General features: G+C 59.2%; 1 protein-coding gene across 2 annotated transcripts in view; it reads left to right on the top strand.

The window, feature by feature from the left end:
- The first annotated feature begins 5,697 nt into the window (after positions 1–5,697).
- Positions 5,698–13,719, top strand: part of GALNT9 (polypeptide N-acetylgalactosaminyltransferase 9) — a 121,366-nt gene continuing 113,344 nt past the window's right edge. The window contains exons 1-2 of one of the 2 annotated variants that reach the window (XM_067015956.1): positions 5,698–6,363; positions 6,819–7,092. In XM_067015956.1, coding sequence (XP_066872057.1) covers positions 7,074–7,092 — 19 coding nt within the window. In that variant the 5' untranslated portion in view covers positions 5,698–6,363; positions 6,819–7,073. The remainder of the gene's footprint in view (positions 6,364–6,818; positions 7,093–13,719) is intronic. The other variant, XM_067015955.1, reaches the window with a different exon arrangement.

Below are 13,719 nucleotides of genomic sequence, written 5' to 3'. Positions count from 1 at the left end.
CATGACCGGCCCCCCACTCGGGCTTCTTGTGGGGGGGGCTACTTTCTCCCTTCCGTGTGCTGTAGTGGGGTGACTGGTGTCCTCACGGTGCACATCCATCCAGAACCTCGCCCACCAGGTAACTCACTCAATAGCATCTGCGCACATTAGTGCAGGGAAACGTGCACCGTGCAGATCCCCAGGGCGGAGCATCTTTGCGGATGCAGTGCCCCTAACGGGTCTGCAGGCCTCGGGCTTTACCAGCTGCTGCTGTGCTCTGATGTGCACCTTTTGGTTGAGTGAATAATTCACCATGACACGGTCCCAGTCAGCCGTCGGAGCAGCGCACCTGGCTCCCGGGGGGGCCAGGTGGGCCGTGTTTCACTGCCCGTTCGGGTTCTGCCACCCCCCGTATCATCCCTCCAGTCCCCGCCGCCCCCCGACCCCGCCAGAGTAAGCGCCAGGCCCCAGGGGACAGGAGTTCGCTGCCTGGTCCCCTGAGGCTGGGAGGCTGGGCTCTGGAGGTGCATCCTCAGAAACTCAGAGCCAGTGAGTTCTCGACCCAAGCATTTATTAAGCACCTACTGTGTGCCGGGCACCCTTGTAGGAGCTGGAAAGTGGCTGCAAGCCAAGGGACAAGCTCCCTGCTGTGTAGGTGCAGGCGGGAGGATGAACAGGAGCAAACGTGTGAATAAGACGGAGGTGGGTGGTGCGCGGCGGCCAGGACGGGGCCGGGCGTCCGGAGGGCCTCTCCTTGGCTGGCGGCTGGGGCCACTGCTGGGAGACACCTTTGACCTTAAGGGGTGTCTGAGCTGCCCTGCGCTGCTCTCGGGCCGTCGGGCTGGCTTGAAGCCCTGTGAGAGCACAGCTCTGCCGAAAGTGCCAGGCCATTGGCGGGTCCTGGCCGCGGAGGGCCTGGCCGTGTCGTTTCGTCCCCTGCAAACCCTGGTCACCTCCGTTATTCATTTGGAAAAGTAACGCGTAGACTTGGTTTTAGCAAAAATGGAAGCAGTACAATGAGAAAATGGAAAAGTAGCATGTTTTCTGCTGCTGGGGCTCCTGAGCCCGTGCCCGGAGGTGACCAGCGTCCAGACTCTGAAGGTAACGTGGGCAGGGCACGGCCAACAGCCCACCTTGGTCCCCGGGAGCACCTGCTCCCCCCCCCCCCCGCGGGTCTCCCCGCTCTGGGAGCCCTCACAGGCAGCTGGGCCAGGCTGGTGCTTCCAGATGCTTCTCCGCCTCCCACCCTCCCAGGGGACGCTTACGGAGCCCCTTCTGCCACAGCCAGGCAAGCTTCTGGGTCCTGAGAGTGCCCACCCACCTGACCCGCCGGGGGCCCTGTGGTGTGGGGACTGCTGCGCCGCACCCGCAGATGAGGCTGCCGGACCCCGAGAGGCCGAGCCAGCTGCTGCGGTCGCCCAGCCCCCAGGAGGCGCAGCTGGGGCCCTGAGCTCACCGGGGACTCAGACACGGGGCTGGCGGGGGCATCCGGGCGGGGACACAGGACGGTGGCTCCGCGCGCTGCTCCCGGCCGCCGCGGGCTCAGGGCTTCTCCAGGCGCTCCCGGGGAGCCAGCTAGGACTGCAGCCCGCCTCCCCTCCCCGCCCCGAGTGGGTGTGGTTTGAACGGGGGGCCCTCGCCCGCGGGTGCATGGGGGCGCTGGGGGGTCCGAGGGCTCCAGTCCGAGCTGCTCTGCTCGCCAGGGGCTGGGCGGGCAGCCCACGGGGGAGGCAGCTGGGTCAGCCGACAGCCCCTGCGGAAAGGCTTGCTGACGGTGCGGGGCGCCAGGCGCCACGCGGCGCAGCCGAGCGCGCCACCTAGTGGACAGAGGGGAAATGGCTCCCGGGGCGCCCTCACCCTGGGGGGACCCCTGAGCCCCCGCAGCCCCAGTGGCTCCTGCCTTTCCCAGCGCCTTCTCTGCGTGTGGGGTGAGGTGAGGAAAGGGCGGGTGCAGGCACTAGAAGGTGACACCATAGACTCAGGACCCTCCTCTTTCCCCAGGCAGAAAGCACGGAGGCCCGGCCGTCTGGAGACCAAGTCCTGGCCCCAGACCCACGGGGCTCGGCTGTGCTTTTGCCCGAGTTTGTGTATGCCCAGCCTGGAGGTGGCGGTTGGGATCCCTGTCCTTGCTGCGTGTGGGGGGCGTCCTGTGGCCTCAGCTGGGTGGGGGCCGGGCTTGTAGGGGTGGAGTCCCCGGCTCGGCCTCCTCCTGGCTCCCGGCCGCTGTCCCGGGACCTGCTCCTGCCCAGATCCTCCCCAGACCCAGCCGCCTGGTCTGTTCCCGCTCCCGCCTGGTCTGTTCCTATTCCCAGCTGGGCCACCAAGGCCGTGGATATGCAGAGCCACACTCAGCCCCACCTGTGCTGTGGGGAAGCCCAGGTGATGGACCCGCTGATTAGGCCTGCCACGCTCTCACCGCGGCTCTGTGACCCAGCAAGCTGTCCAGCGTTCCGGAGGTCCAGCAGGAGTAATGAGACAGACCTGTGAAGGCCCTGGGGTCACAGCCCACAGCCCCCTCCCCTGACTGTGGCCTGACTGAGTGACACGCTTCTGGACAGAGGAGGACCCTGGCTGACACCTTAGCCCAGGGGTCAAGGTCAGCAGCAGCAAGTTACACTGACAGCTAGCACCCCAGTGTGACGTGCCGGGAAGGCGCCTCACCTCTGTGCAATTATCCCAAACCCACCACTGCAGAGAGTCACGTAGGTGGAGGGAAGGTGTGGGAAATGCCCGGCCGGTGTTCCTCAGAGCTGTCGAGGTTACGACAAACCATGGGAACACAGCCTAGATGTGGCAGGGAGGCTGCTGGGTCCTGGACACGGGTCGGGGGCAGGAACCCGTCTGTAGTCCAGATAAGGGCAGTGCCCCGTCCCTCTTCGTTTTGACCATGAACCGTGGGAGGTGAGGTGTGAACCTACCCACAGGCGTGGGTCCACCTGCCGACAGAGAGGCGAGCAGGGCTGAGGCACCTGCCAAGGACTGGCGGGGAGGGGGCTCCCAGCGCATGCAGGACCCCACGTGCCCACTAGATGGCAGCGGCGCTCTGCAGCCTGGACAACCTCCCCAGTCCCTGGAGAAGGGCGGGCTGGTCGGGGTCAGGTGGCAGATGTCCGGCCTTCCCTTCCAGGTAGGACATGCGGGGTCGCACCGCTAAGCAGGACAGAGTCTCGATCTGGAGAGCAGCGGGGGATATGGACGGCTTCCTCACTGAGACCCACGTTCCCCACCTTTGGCACCTTTCTCTCTGTCTCTCTGATTCCTTGTCTTCCTGTCTCTCTCATTCTCTTTCTCCATCTCTGTCTCTCTCCTGATGTCCTGGCCCCTTTACCAGACCCTGTACTGGGCCGTCTGGGCTGAATGCCAGGCTCCTGCATTTGCGCCTCGGTCTCCTCCTCTCCCCGGGGCTGAGAGCGGCCCTGCTGGGCAGGGCTAGATGAGCTGCTGCGTGACAGCGCTTGGACCCTGGGCCGGGGGACAGGAGCTGACCCACGTGTGTCAAGTCCTTAAATGACACACAAGCCCTCCTCTCCCTCCCCTGGACACTGGCTCTGAGGCAGGAGATAGACGGGCTCCGGGAGCAAACGATTTGAGTTTGTTCCCTATGAACCGATACTCTGAGACGGGAATAACAGGACAATTGAGAGAGGAGGCTGGGCCCTGCCAGACAGAAGGTAAGAGACCACATCTTCCTCATTCTCAAAGTCGGGAGACCTCCGCGACTACACAGGTGCAGAAAGGCTCCTTGGAGGTCAAAGGGGAGCGATGCTAAGTGACTAAATCTACCCAGAGGCCTCTTCGCTAGAATCCATCTGGGCTAAGAGATGTGTACGCACACATGGGAAAATCCTGAGCTAGATCAAATACGGACTTTGAACCAAACAAATCAAAATGATTGGCCAAAGGAAACCCGGGAAGAAATGCCCCATATAAGTGACTGAAACTACCATGAGGGCGCGACTCTTTCTCTGAGCCCGCCCGCGTGTCTATCCACACGTACTGTACACTCTTTTTTCTCCTAATAAACACTTTACTTGTTTCACTACTTTCCGCCTTTGTGGGAGATCTTTTTCTGCACGGCCGTAGGGCCAGGCCCTTGTCACTGACCACTGGTCTAGCGGCCAGGATTCGGTGCTGTCACCGCCGCGACCCGACCTCAATCACTGGCCGGGAACCGAAACCCTGCTTCCAGCGGCTGCAGGCCAAGGCCACCCGACGTCAGGTCCTGTATCCAAGCCCAGCCGTGGGACGTGTCCAAGCCCTGCTCAGTGCCCTTGTCAAATCACACTCTCCTGGGACGGATGAGGAGCCAGGGCCAAGCAGGTGAGGTCGGAGGCAAAACCAGCAGCCGGCCCAGGTCCCCACCTGGCCGCCTTGGCCTCCAGTCTCCGTCATCTCACAGGCTCAGCTGAAAGCTTTGTAGGCCGAGGGCCCTGCCGCGGTCTCCGGGTCAGGCCCCAGGCCTTGGCACTTGTGCCTTTGTGACACTTCTGACTTGTCCCTACAACGCGCTGAGCAGCCTTACTGGGAAGCCCATGTGTGATTGGCCCGGCACTACCAGCCCCACGGCTGACGTCCCTGAAACCCGGCTGACAGAGCTGCAGGGGTAAAGCCCAGCTCCTGGGCGGACGGCATCCCAGCCTGCCTGAGCCCACGGTCCATGCTGCCTTCCGCGAGCCAGGGTGCTAGCCTGGAGGCCCAGCTGGGCGGCCACACTCTCATCCACACGCGCGGAAGGCCTGGCGACACTCTAGGTTTGTTTGTAATGAAAGGAAGCTGCTGTCTGAAACCTGCCGGCCGCTTCGCCATGTTGGCAGAACGTTATCTTCAAGAGGCTTGGCTTTGTTCTGAGAAGTCACTTGATGTGCTGTGCTGTGTGCATATGTAGGTCCATATGTATTGGTATATATGCATACGTGTGTGTGTGTATTTTGTGTGCGTGTGTGTATGTGTGTACAGGGTTTATGTGTGCACGTGTGTATGTGTGTACTTTTGTGGGGGGGTATGTGTGCACGTGTGTGTACGTGTAGTTTTGTGTGTAGGATATGTGTCCATGTCTGCGTGTGTGTGTATAGGGTTTATGCGTGCACGTATGTATGTGTGTATTTTTTTGTGGGGGGTATGTGTGCATGTGTGTATAGGGTTTATGTGTGCACGAGTGTACGTGTGTTTTTGTGTGTGGGATATGTGTGTATGTGTGCGTGTGTGTATAGGGTTTATGTGTGCACGAGTGTACGTGTGTATTTTTGTGTGTGGGGTATGTGTGCATGTGTGCGTGCGTGTGTGTATAGGGTTTATGCGTGTACGTGTGTATTTTTGTGTGGGGGGTATGTGTGCATGTGTGCGTGTATAGAGTTTATGCGTGCACGTGTGTATATGTGTAGTTTTGTGTAGGGGATATGTGTGCATGTGTGTGTGTGTATAGGGTTTATGTGTGCACGAGTGTACGTGTGTATTTTTGTGTGTGGGGGTATGTGTGCATGTGTGTGTGCGTGTGTGTGTGTGTGTGTGCTCTGGGTGACCAGAAGGGAGGTCCTGAGATAATTCTAGTACCTGGTGGTTGGGAGGGCCTGAGGTGTCCCCCAGCCCTTCAAGCCTCGCATCCCTGCCGTCTGCTGGTCTTGCTCGTATCCAGGAAGGGCGCCCCCCTCTGGAAAGCGCCCTCGCCCCGCCCCCCCCAGGGCGTGGCCGGACGAGGCCCGTCCAACACCACGTGGTCCCGGCTCCTCCTCGGCGCCTTCCCTGAGCCCTCACGGTCCCGAGATCCGGGGCCTGCGGACGGAACGACCGGGCCGGGGGGCGGGGCGGGCTGACAGACAGTGGGGCGGGAGGACGGGCACGGAGGCGCCGCGCAAGACCGGAGACGCCGATGGCGCATGCGCCCTGAGTTGCGGACAGCGGCGCTGGCGTGAGCGGAGCAGGGCCCGGTGAGGAGGGCGTCGCAAGGCGTCTCGGCGCGTGGGTAGGATCTGTCCAGCTCTCCCGCCCAGGCCAGTGTGCGGCGGGCACCTCTGCTGGTCGCCGGGCTCCAGCCCTGACCCGCGGAGTCTGTTCATCGTCCCGGGCGCGGGTGTTGATGGACGGGAGACAGTGATCCGGGTCCAAGAGCAGGACGCTGGCTGGACGGAGCTGGAGAGAGGAATTGGCCGCGCGGGGAGAGCCTTGAAATCGGAGCCCACAGAGTGGGCAGCACGGAGGCTGGGCGGCCCTCCCTGCTGGCCGTGCGAGACCCTGCGTCCACGCCACCTGAGGACTTTGCAGCCGTGCAAGCCAGTGACTCTCCTTGTTCTACTTAAACCAGCTTAGGAGAAGCTTCCTGCCGCTTGTGGTGAGGACAGCCCTATGCGATAAGCCACCTGGGCTTTGTGCGGTAGTTTTGGGGCCCAGGTCAGTAGCTTCGCCCCATGGGAGCTCCCGGCTCCTGGCTCTTGATCTGCTCACAATATGAACAGCTTAAATGGGCCCTTTCCTCCCCCTCGTGCAGAGTGACTCCCCTCGCTTACCCTGGGCCGAAAGGGGCAGTTCCCCTGTTTCAGACCCTGGAGCACCTATTGTGAGGTGCTGGCCGCGCTCTCCAGGCCCAGGATGCGCTCCAGATACGGGAGGATCTCTCTCTTGTCACACACGTATTAAGTTCCTGAAGTCACAGAGCTTTTAAAATTCACCAGGTGTCCTTAAATTACAAGGGACAGAAATACAACTCAGAGTGGTTTCAGAAAAAAGAGATAAGGGTCAATTTATTTGTGTAGGTAACTGAAGTCCCACGGGCTTTGGCAGGACTGGCCCAGGCCCTCACATGATGCGGGTCTGCTGTTCTCCATCTGTGGATTTTCTCCTTCTAGGGTGGCTTCGTTCCCAGCAAGCTGTGAGGTGGTGGTGCGCTTGGGCCCAGCAGGTTTCAGCCCCGCAGAAGGAGCTCCTTGCTCCCCGCAGCTTCAGCAACAGTCTGGGGCGACGCTAGTGGCTGCAGACCATGATCCTGTCCATCCCCAAGGCAAGCCTGTGACTTTGATTAGCCTGGCCTGGATCAAGTGGCCACCCCAGAGTGGCAGGATGAGATTGGCTTGGAACCCAGGGAGCTGGTACCAGGAGGAGGAATGCAGAGCCACGTGACAGGTAAGCAGAGCCACTCCCACCTGGATGCACCTGAGCTTGGGTTTCTGCTGCCACATGAGGGGAGCTTGGTCACAGGGCAGGAAACGAAACACTTTGTGTTCAACGCTCTGTTTTCCATTCAGTAAAGCACAATGAGCTAACTGACCTTGAACAACTGTTCTTGGAGTGGGAGGTGGGGGAAGGTAGGTGTCTCTCAGCTATGTAAGTCGATGCAAGAAAGGACACAGGGGGCTTCCCAGGTGGCATAGTGGTTAAGAACCCACCTGCCAATGCAGGGGATACGGGTTCGAGCCCTGGTCCGGGAAGATCCCACGTGCTGCGGAGCAACTAAGCCCGTGGGCCACAACCAGTAAGCCTGTGCTCTAGAGCCCGTGAGCCACAATGACTGAGCCCACGTGCCTAGAGCCCGTGCTCCACGACAAGAGGAGCCACCACAATGAGAAGCCCATGCACTGCAATGAAGAGTAGCCCCCGCTCACGGCAACTAGGAAAGCCTGCGCACAGCAGCGAACACCCAGTGCAGCCAAAAATAAATAAATAAAATAAATAAGTTTTTAAAAAGGAAAGAAAGGACACAGAAGGGTTGTCATCCAATGGCATCTGAGGACGTCCGAGGCTGCGGGGCCTGGACCTTCACCTGTCTGGTCCAGTGGGTTTGCAGAGGAGATGGCTTAAACTTTCTAGGTTCTCTCTCTAGGGTCTCAAGTACCCTTCCACCCTTAAGCTCGGGCCTGCTCCAGCACAGAGATCCCTTCCTTCAGAGTCTGGTCTGCTGTGGGCTGCATGATGTTGCAGCTTACCCCTTAATGTGATGGTGTTAGGAGGAGGGGCCTTTGGGAGGTGACTAGGTGAGGAGGGTGCAGCTCTCACAGATGGGGTTAGTGCCCTTATTAAAGAGGCCCCAGGGAGCTGCCTCGCCCCTTCCACCAGGTGAGGACACAGCGAGAAAATGGCCAGCTATGAATCAGGAAGCAGGTTCTCACCAGATCCTGAATCTGCAGGTGTGTTTGACCTTTCATCCTCCAGCACCGTGAGAAATGAATGTCTGGTAGTTTATAGGCCACTCAGTCTGTGGCATGTTGTGACAGCCGCCCGAACAGACTAAGACGTGATCCCAGCTTGCCTTCAGCTCGGTGTATAAGGAATCACCCTCGTCTTCTGAGATGGCTGTGGTGGGAGGGTCCCTAGGCTCCATCCTCACTTCCTACACAGCCACAAACCCTCTGACTGTCAGCGGGCACCTTACAGCCAGCTGTGGCCAGGCGACTCAGTCCAAGCCAGTGGTTCAGTTCCCTCCCTCCGTCCCTGCCATCCTGCAGCTTGGAAGTAGATGAGGTGGTGACCCAACCAGATTACTTGATAAATAACAGTACCCCGGGGAGAGCGGAGTGCCACCGTCAACGGAGTTTCTGTTACCTGTGGCCAAATCTGGGCCTTGGTGAGCAGGACAGCTGACGCCCCGCCGGAGAGATGCGCAAGTGGGCACAGCGTCCGCAGCGCCCTTTCGCCCCGTGCGCTGCGCCCAGGATGCTGTGCTCACGCCTCCGGCTGACGGTCTGCACTAACCTGCCGTCATCCCAGAGAGACCGTGTCAAGGGCGACTGCAGTCATTTGCACTCACTGGGATTCTCATCTTTTGTAGCACTTGGCATTTTCCCTGCTCTGAATGTACGTCCTTAGCGTTGCAATCGATGCCACTTTCTTTATTCTTTCATCAAAAAGGGAATTTATTAGGATAAGGCATTTCACTCTGAAATGCCAAAGGGGGAAAATCGGGGAATCGAGAAACAGTGAGTCCAGCTTTCTGAGCCAGCGTTCAGGAGAGTTTCTCAAAAGGAAGATCCTGGCGCTGCAGGTGCCTGGCAGTGTCCTCTGGCTGCGAGCTGATGCTCTTGCAGGCGCAGGCTTTGGGGAGAGCAATTTGTCATGCGTTTCCCCCACGTCCTCCTTTGTTCTCAGCGGAGGTGCGTTTGCAGCCAGGAGACATCGCAGTGTTGATGCTCCTGTGTGGGACTCTGCATGCAAAGAGAGGTGGTTATGGACATGGGAGGGGGCAGGGCTGAAAAGGGGACCTCGGACCTCCTCAGTCTTTAAACTTATTTATTTATTTATTTATTTTTGGCTGTGTTGGGTCTTCGTTTCCGTGCGGGGGCTCTCTCTAGTTGTGGCGAGCGGGGGCCGCTCTTCATCGCGGTGCGCGGGTCTCTCACTATCGCGGCCTCTCTCGTTGCGGAGCACAGGCTCCAGACGCGCAGGCTCGGTAGTTGTGGCTCACGGGCCCAGTTGCTCCGCGGCGTGTGGGATCTTTCCAGACCAGGGCTCGAGTCCGTGTCCCCTGCATCGGCAGGCGGACTCTCAACCACTGCGCCACCAGGGAAGCCCCTCTCCTCAGTTTGTAGTCTGCGGTTATTTGGAATTACTTTCACCTCAACTTGCTGAAATGGCTTCTCCAGAAAGAGAGGCCAGCAGCCTTCATCCTGTGCCCTTCCTCTTACCCATCCCTGGACGCAGAGGCAGGACTCGTCAGGACGGGACGGGCTGGTCTGGCAGATGGCCCCTGGGCCCCCCCCCGTGCCCCTCCCCCCTCTCCCTTTCCTGACAGCTCAGCAGGCCTCGGCAGAGTCAGGCAAGTCTGTGAGCAGGGATCTCAGAGCCCCTGGAGGACAGCGTGCCCTGTGTGGGCAGCAGCTGGAAGATGCCCCATTCCTGCTCAGACGGCCTGTGCCGGGCTCTGCAGCTTGCGGAGAGATCGCACAGGCCTGGTGCTGCGCAGAGGGCCTGAAGCCACAGTCCCCCCAGGGGCCGCCAGAAGTCGGACGGCAACCCCTCTGCACCCTCTGTCTGCTGGATGTGACCACAGGCCCAGCCCCCCAGACCTCGTCTGTAGCGGAGAGGGTGCCCTGGCACTTTCCAACATATCTTGAAAGTACCCCTCAGCTCCGCGTCCTCGAGGCCGCTCCACCGCAGCCAGGCTGTCCCAGGCTGCCGCCGCATGGCTGCAGGACCTGCCGGGTTTCCTCCTCCGACGTGAGGCTCCATCCTCCCGTTTCCTGAAAAAATCCCATTGGACCAGCCGAGGCATCGGCCACCGTGAACCAGTCCACGGTGGTCCAGTGGGTCATGCGGCTAGCCGACCAATCCCCGTGACTCGGGCGGCTTCGAGCTGGGTCCTGTGACCAGCCTCTGGGGTGAGGGCCGCGGGGGAGAAGAGAGCCCCAGAGGGGAATGGGGGCGGCTGGAGGAAAGGGCGATGCCTGGGCAAGCTGTGCCCACCTCCCACGGCCGCGCAGGGCGGGGCAGAGGATGCCCCGTGGACACGCTGCGCCCTGCGGCGGTGGGACGCGCTGCCCAGGAAGGTGGCTCTGCGCCGGGCCGCGAGGGCCTGCTCTGCCTCAGCTCCCCCACCTGTACGTGCTCGGGGTCACAGGCCTTCAGAGTGGTGGACTCAGACCCCTTTTACCTGGAGCCCTGGGGCCGTGTGAACGTTCACACGAGAAGCCCTTGCAGGTTTGCCGACGGCACCGTGGTCGCACCACGCGGGCGCGGTTGGTCCTGTATCTGGGCGCTCGCGGAGCTGGCGCTGCGTCCTGGCCTGGGATGGAACAAGAAGAGGCCTTTGATCCGAGCTCACCCCCTCCCTCGGGGGAGGAGGCCGGGTCGTGTGGGCACCTCTGTCCGCCGAGGAGATGCGGGGACACCGTGGTGGGCGAGGCGCACAGCCCCCTGGGTGTGGGGGTTGAGGTTGAGTGGGTCTAGGGACTAGCTTTCCTGAAAAGAAAGCCTGAGAAAACTCCAGATAGAGTGAAGGCCCAGGAGTCCAGGAAAGTAAAGCGTAAGAATTTAATGAGTTTTATAAAAATCCCACATTCTTCAGGCTAAGTGCCTCAGGAACTCCACAAGAGGGAGAAGTGTTTCTTACGATCAGTACCTCCTGCACAATAAATCCAAGCCGCCTCTGGGGAAAAGTGCTTTGCCATCGCCCTGGTCCTGTATGCAGGCTGCCCACGTACGTGGGAGGGTACTCCTGGGTCTGAGGGCTGGGAGTTCAGCTGGAAGGGGGCTTGCTGCACAAGAGGGCTAGCTCTGCCCCTGACCTCCCCCTGTCACGAGCCAGCTCTGTCCCTGACCTCACCATATTGTGGGCCAGCTCTGCCTCTGACCTCACTGCCCTGGTTGGGGGGAGGCTGTGTCTCTCCCCACGTATTGTCCCCCATGCTGTGTCCTCCCGCAGCCCCTCTGATCTTTACTCCTGATTAGCGCTGGGCCGTGACCTCGGTCAGCGCTCTAAGGCTGCTCCCACTGCCGAGGATGCTGTGAGATGCCCCTTGGTGGTCTGGGAGGAGCATCCCACATCCCTACCTTCACGAACCGACGGACCAGGACTACCGCACTTCTGCTAATCACTTTCTTTGCCCCAGGGACCCTGGAGCTGCCAGAGAAAGTCCTGTGGAATGTAGACCCAACCTGCCCTAAACTCATGATTGCCAACTTTAAGGGCTCTGGGCACTGAGCAGTGACCTCAGTCCAGCTCACAGGGACGATTTCAAACCTCTTCTCTCCTCAAAACCCTCGCTGTACTCCCCCATTCCTGCTCTCACTCTCAGCAGGTGACCCCTCCCACTTGACTGAAAACATTAAAGCACTAAGATGGAAAAGGTATCCGTGAGAATGGGTTCGGCCGCACAAAACAGAAACCCAGCTAATTGTGATGTAACCAATAAAACTAGTGGTGTACCAGGGCATGGGGTTGCGAGTGACCTGTCCTGGAAGGGAAGGTATTTCATTTACCATCATAATGGTAATAAGCAGACTGACTTTTACTTGGTTTTATGATTAGTATTCAATTCTCTCCAGGAAATACACCCATATTTGCCTCTACACAGGGCAGGCTGCTCCTCATGCCTGAAATGCCACTGAATGAAGACTTTGATATTATCACACAGTCTAAAGTCTAAGCAATTCTAAGTTTGGTGAGGCAGCCCAGTTACTCTGCCATGTCTGTTTTCATTTCCTCAGTCTCAGTGTGCTTGCCTCATGAACACAAAATGGCTGCCATAGCCCCAAAGGTCACATTCTCATGGAATGATATTTAAGTCAGGAGAAGAGGGCTGAGTAGAAAAGGAGGTTTCCCCTGTCAGGGTAAATATTCTTCTAGAATCCTCCAGCAGATTTCCTTGTAGTTTCAGTTGAACATAACTAGCAACCCTTAGTTGCAAAGGAACTTTGAAATAGTGCATGTCCATCAATGGGAAATGGATTCTTGTTTTAACGATTGCATAATGCTTAAATAAACTATGATTTATTCCATGGAGCTGGGCATTTGCTCTCCTGGACAAAATTGGAGCTCTATTTGCAAGGAGGAAGGAGGGGGATGGCAGCAGGAAATTCCACATTCTCTCCTGTTACAATGGAAGGAGTAACTCCTGTCAGCAGCCACCATCCCTGGTCCTGGATCACAGCCCCACTGCCTTGTCAGGGCCTTTATCCCCCAAGTTTCCCTCCTTTCTGCTGCCCCATCCGTACCCCCACTCACGCCCCCCGGAACTGGCTGTGTCCAGCTGCCTCACCCTCAGCCATCCTCTCTCAGTGTCCATGTGGAGCAGGGCCATTTCTCCGGCCCTTCACAGCCCACATTTTGAAGAGGTTGGCTCTGATTCCTGGCCTCTCTCCACCCCCCACCCCGCCCCTTCCTGGTCCCCGGCTCACTGCCACCGCCTTGCACGCGCCTCCCCTGCCTGGAATGTTCCATCCATCCCAACCCCGTCTTGGAGCCAACCTCACTTGCCCCTCAAATCCCAGCTCAAACATCAGCTCCCCCACAAAGCTCTGCGCCCCCAAACCTAGACTCCCTCCAAGGACGTCTTTCAATTCGGCATGAAGTCATTGATGAGATTATTGGTCAATCTGTCTCGTCCTGTAGACCTCCCTTAGTTTGGTGGCCGCTGTCCCCGCACGTGGCTCAGCGGGTAGGCTTGTGACTGATGCTGGGCAGGAGAGCAGGGGCCGGAACTTCCGGGGGGGCCTGTGTCCAGCACTGAGGCCGTCCCCACCCGCACGCAGGCCGTGCCGCTGGGGACCAGCGCTGCCCGAGTTGTCCCTTATGTTTGCTGGCACTGAGGCTCTCACATAAGAACCGCTTTTCTCCCCCTGACCTACTTTGTTGGAAAAAGAGGCTAAAATAAACCTACAGAGTAGAAACCCCAGAGAGAAGGAAAGGAAAAAGTATATATTTGTCAAAGGTAGCTCTCATCTCTACCTGCAGAAGAGCATGCTCCGTTTCCTCGTCTTCCTGGTTGAAGCTGCTGTGCTCAGGGCCCCACGATAACGTGCACCAGAGGTGCTGAGTGAGTCCCGACTAACGCCACCCCGGGCTACACAGTGATGATGGCAGTGTCACAAACTGGAAACACCCGGCGTCCCTGAGGCCCCTGTTGGTGTCCTGGGGCTGCATAACGCACACCACAGACGGGGTGGCCTAAACAACAGACATTTAGACGGTCTCTCGTCCTGGAGGCTAGAAGTCCAAGATCGAGGTGTCACAGGGCTGATTCCCTCTGAGGCTTCTCTCCTTGGCGTGTAGACAGCCGTTTCCTCCCTGCGTCCTCATACGGTTGTTCTGTGTATCTG

Source organism: Kogia breviceps, chromosome 15 (genome assembly GCF_026419965.1).
Source record: "Kogia breviceps isolate mKogBre1 chromosome 15, mKogBre1 haplotype 1, whole genome shotgun sequence".
In the NCBI taxonomy this organism is placed as follows: Eukaryota; Metazoa; Chordata; class Mammalia; order Artiodactyla; family Physeteridae; genus Kogia; species Kogia breviceps.
This window is presented reverse-complemented; position numbering and strand designations above follow the sequence as displayed.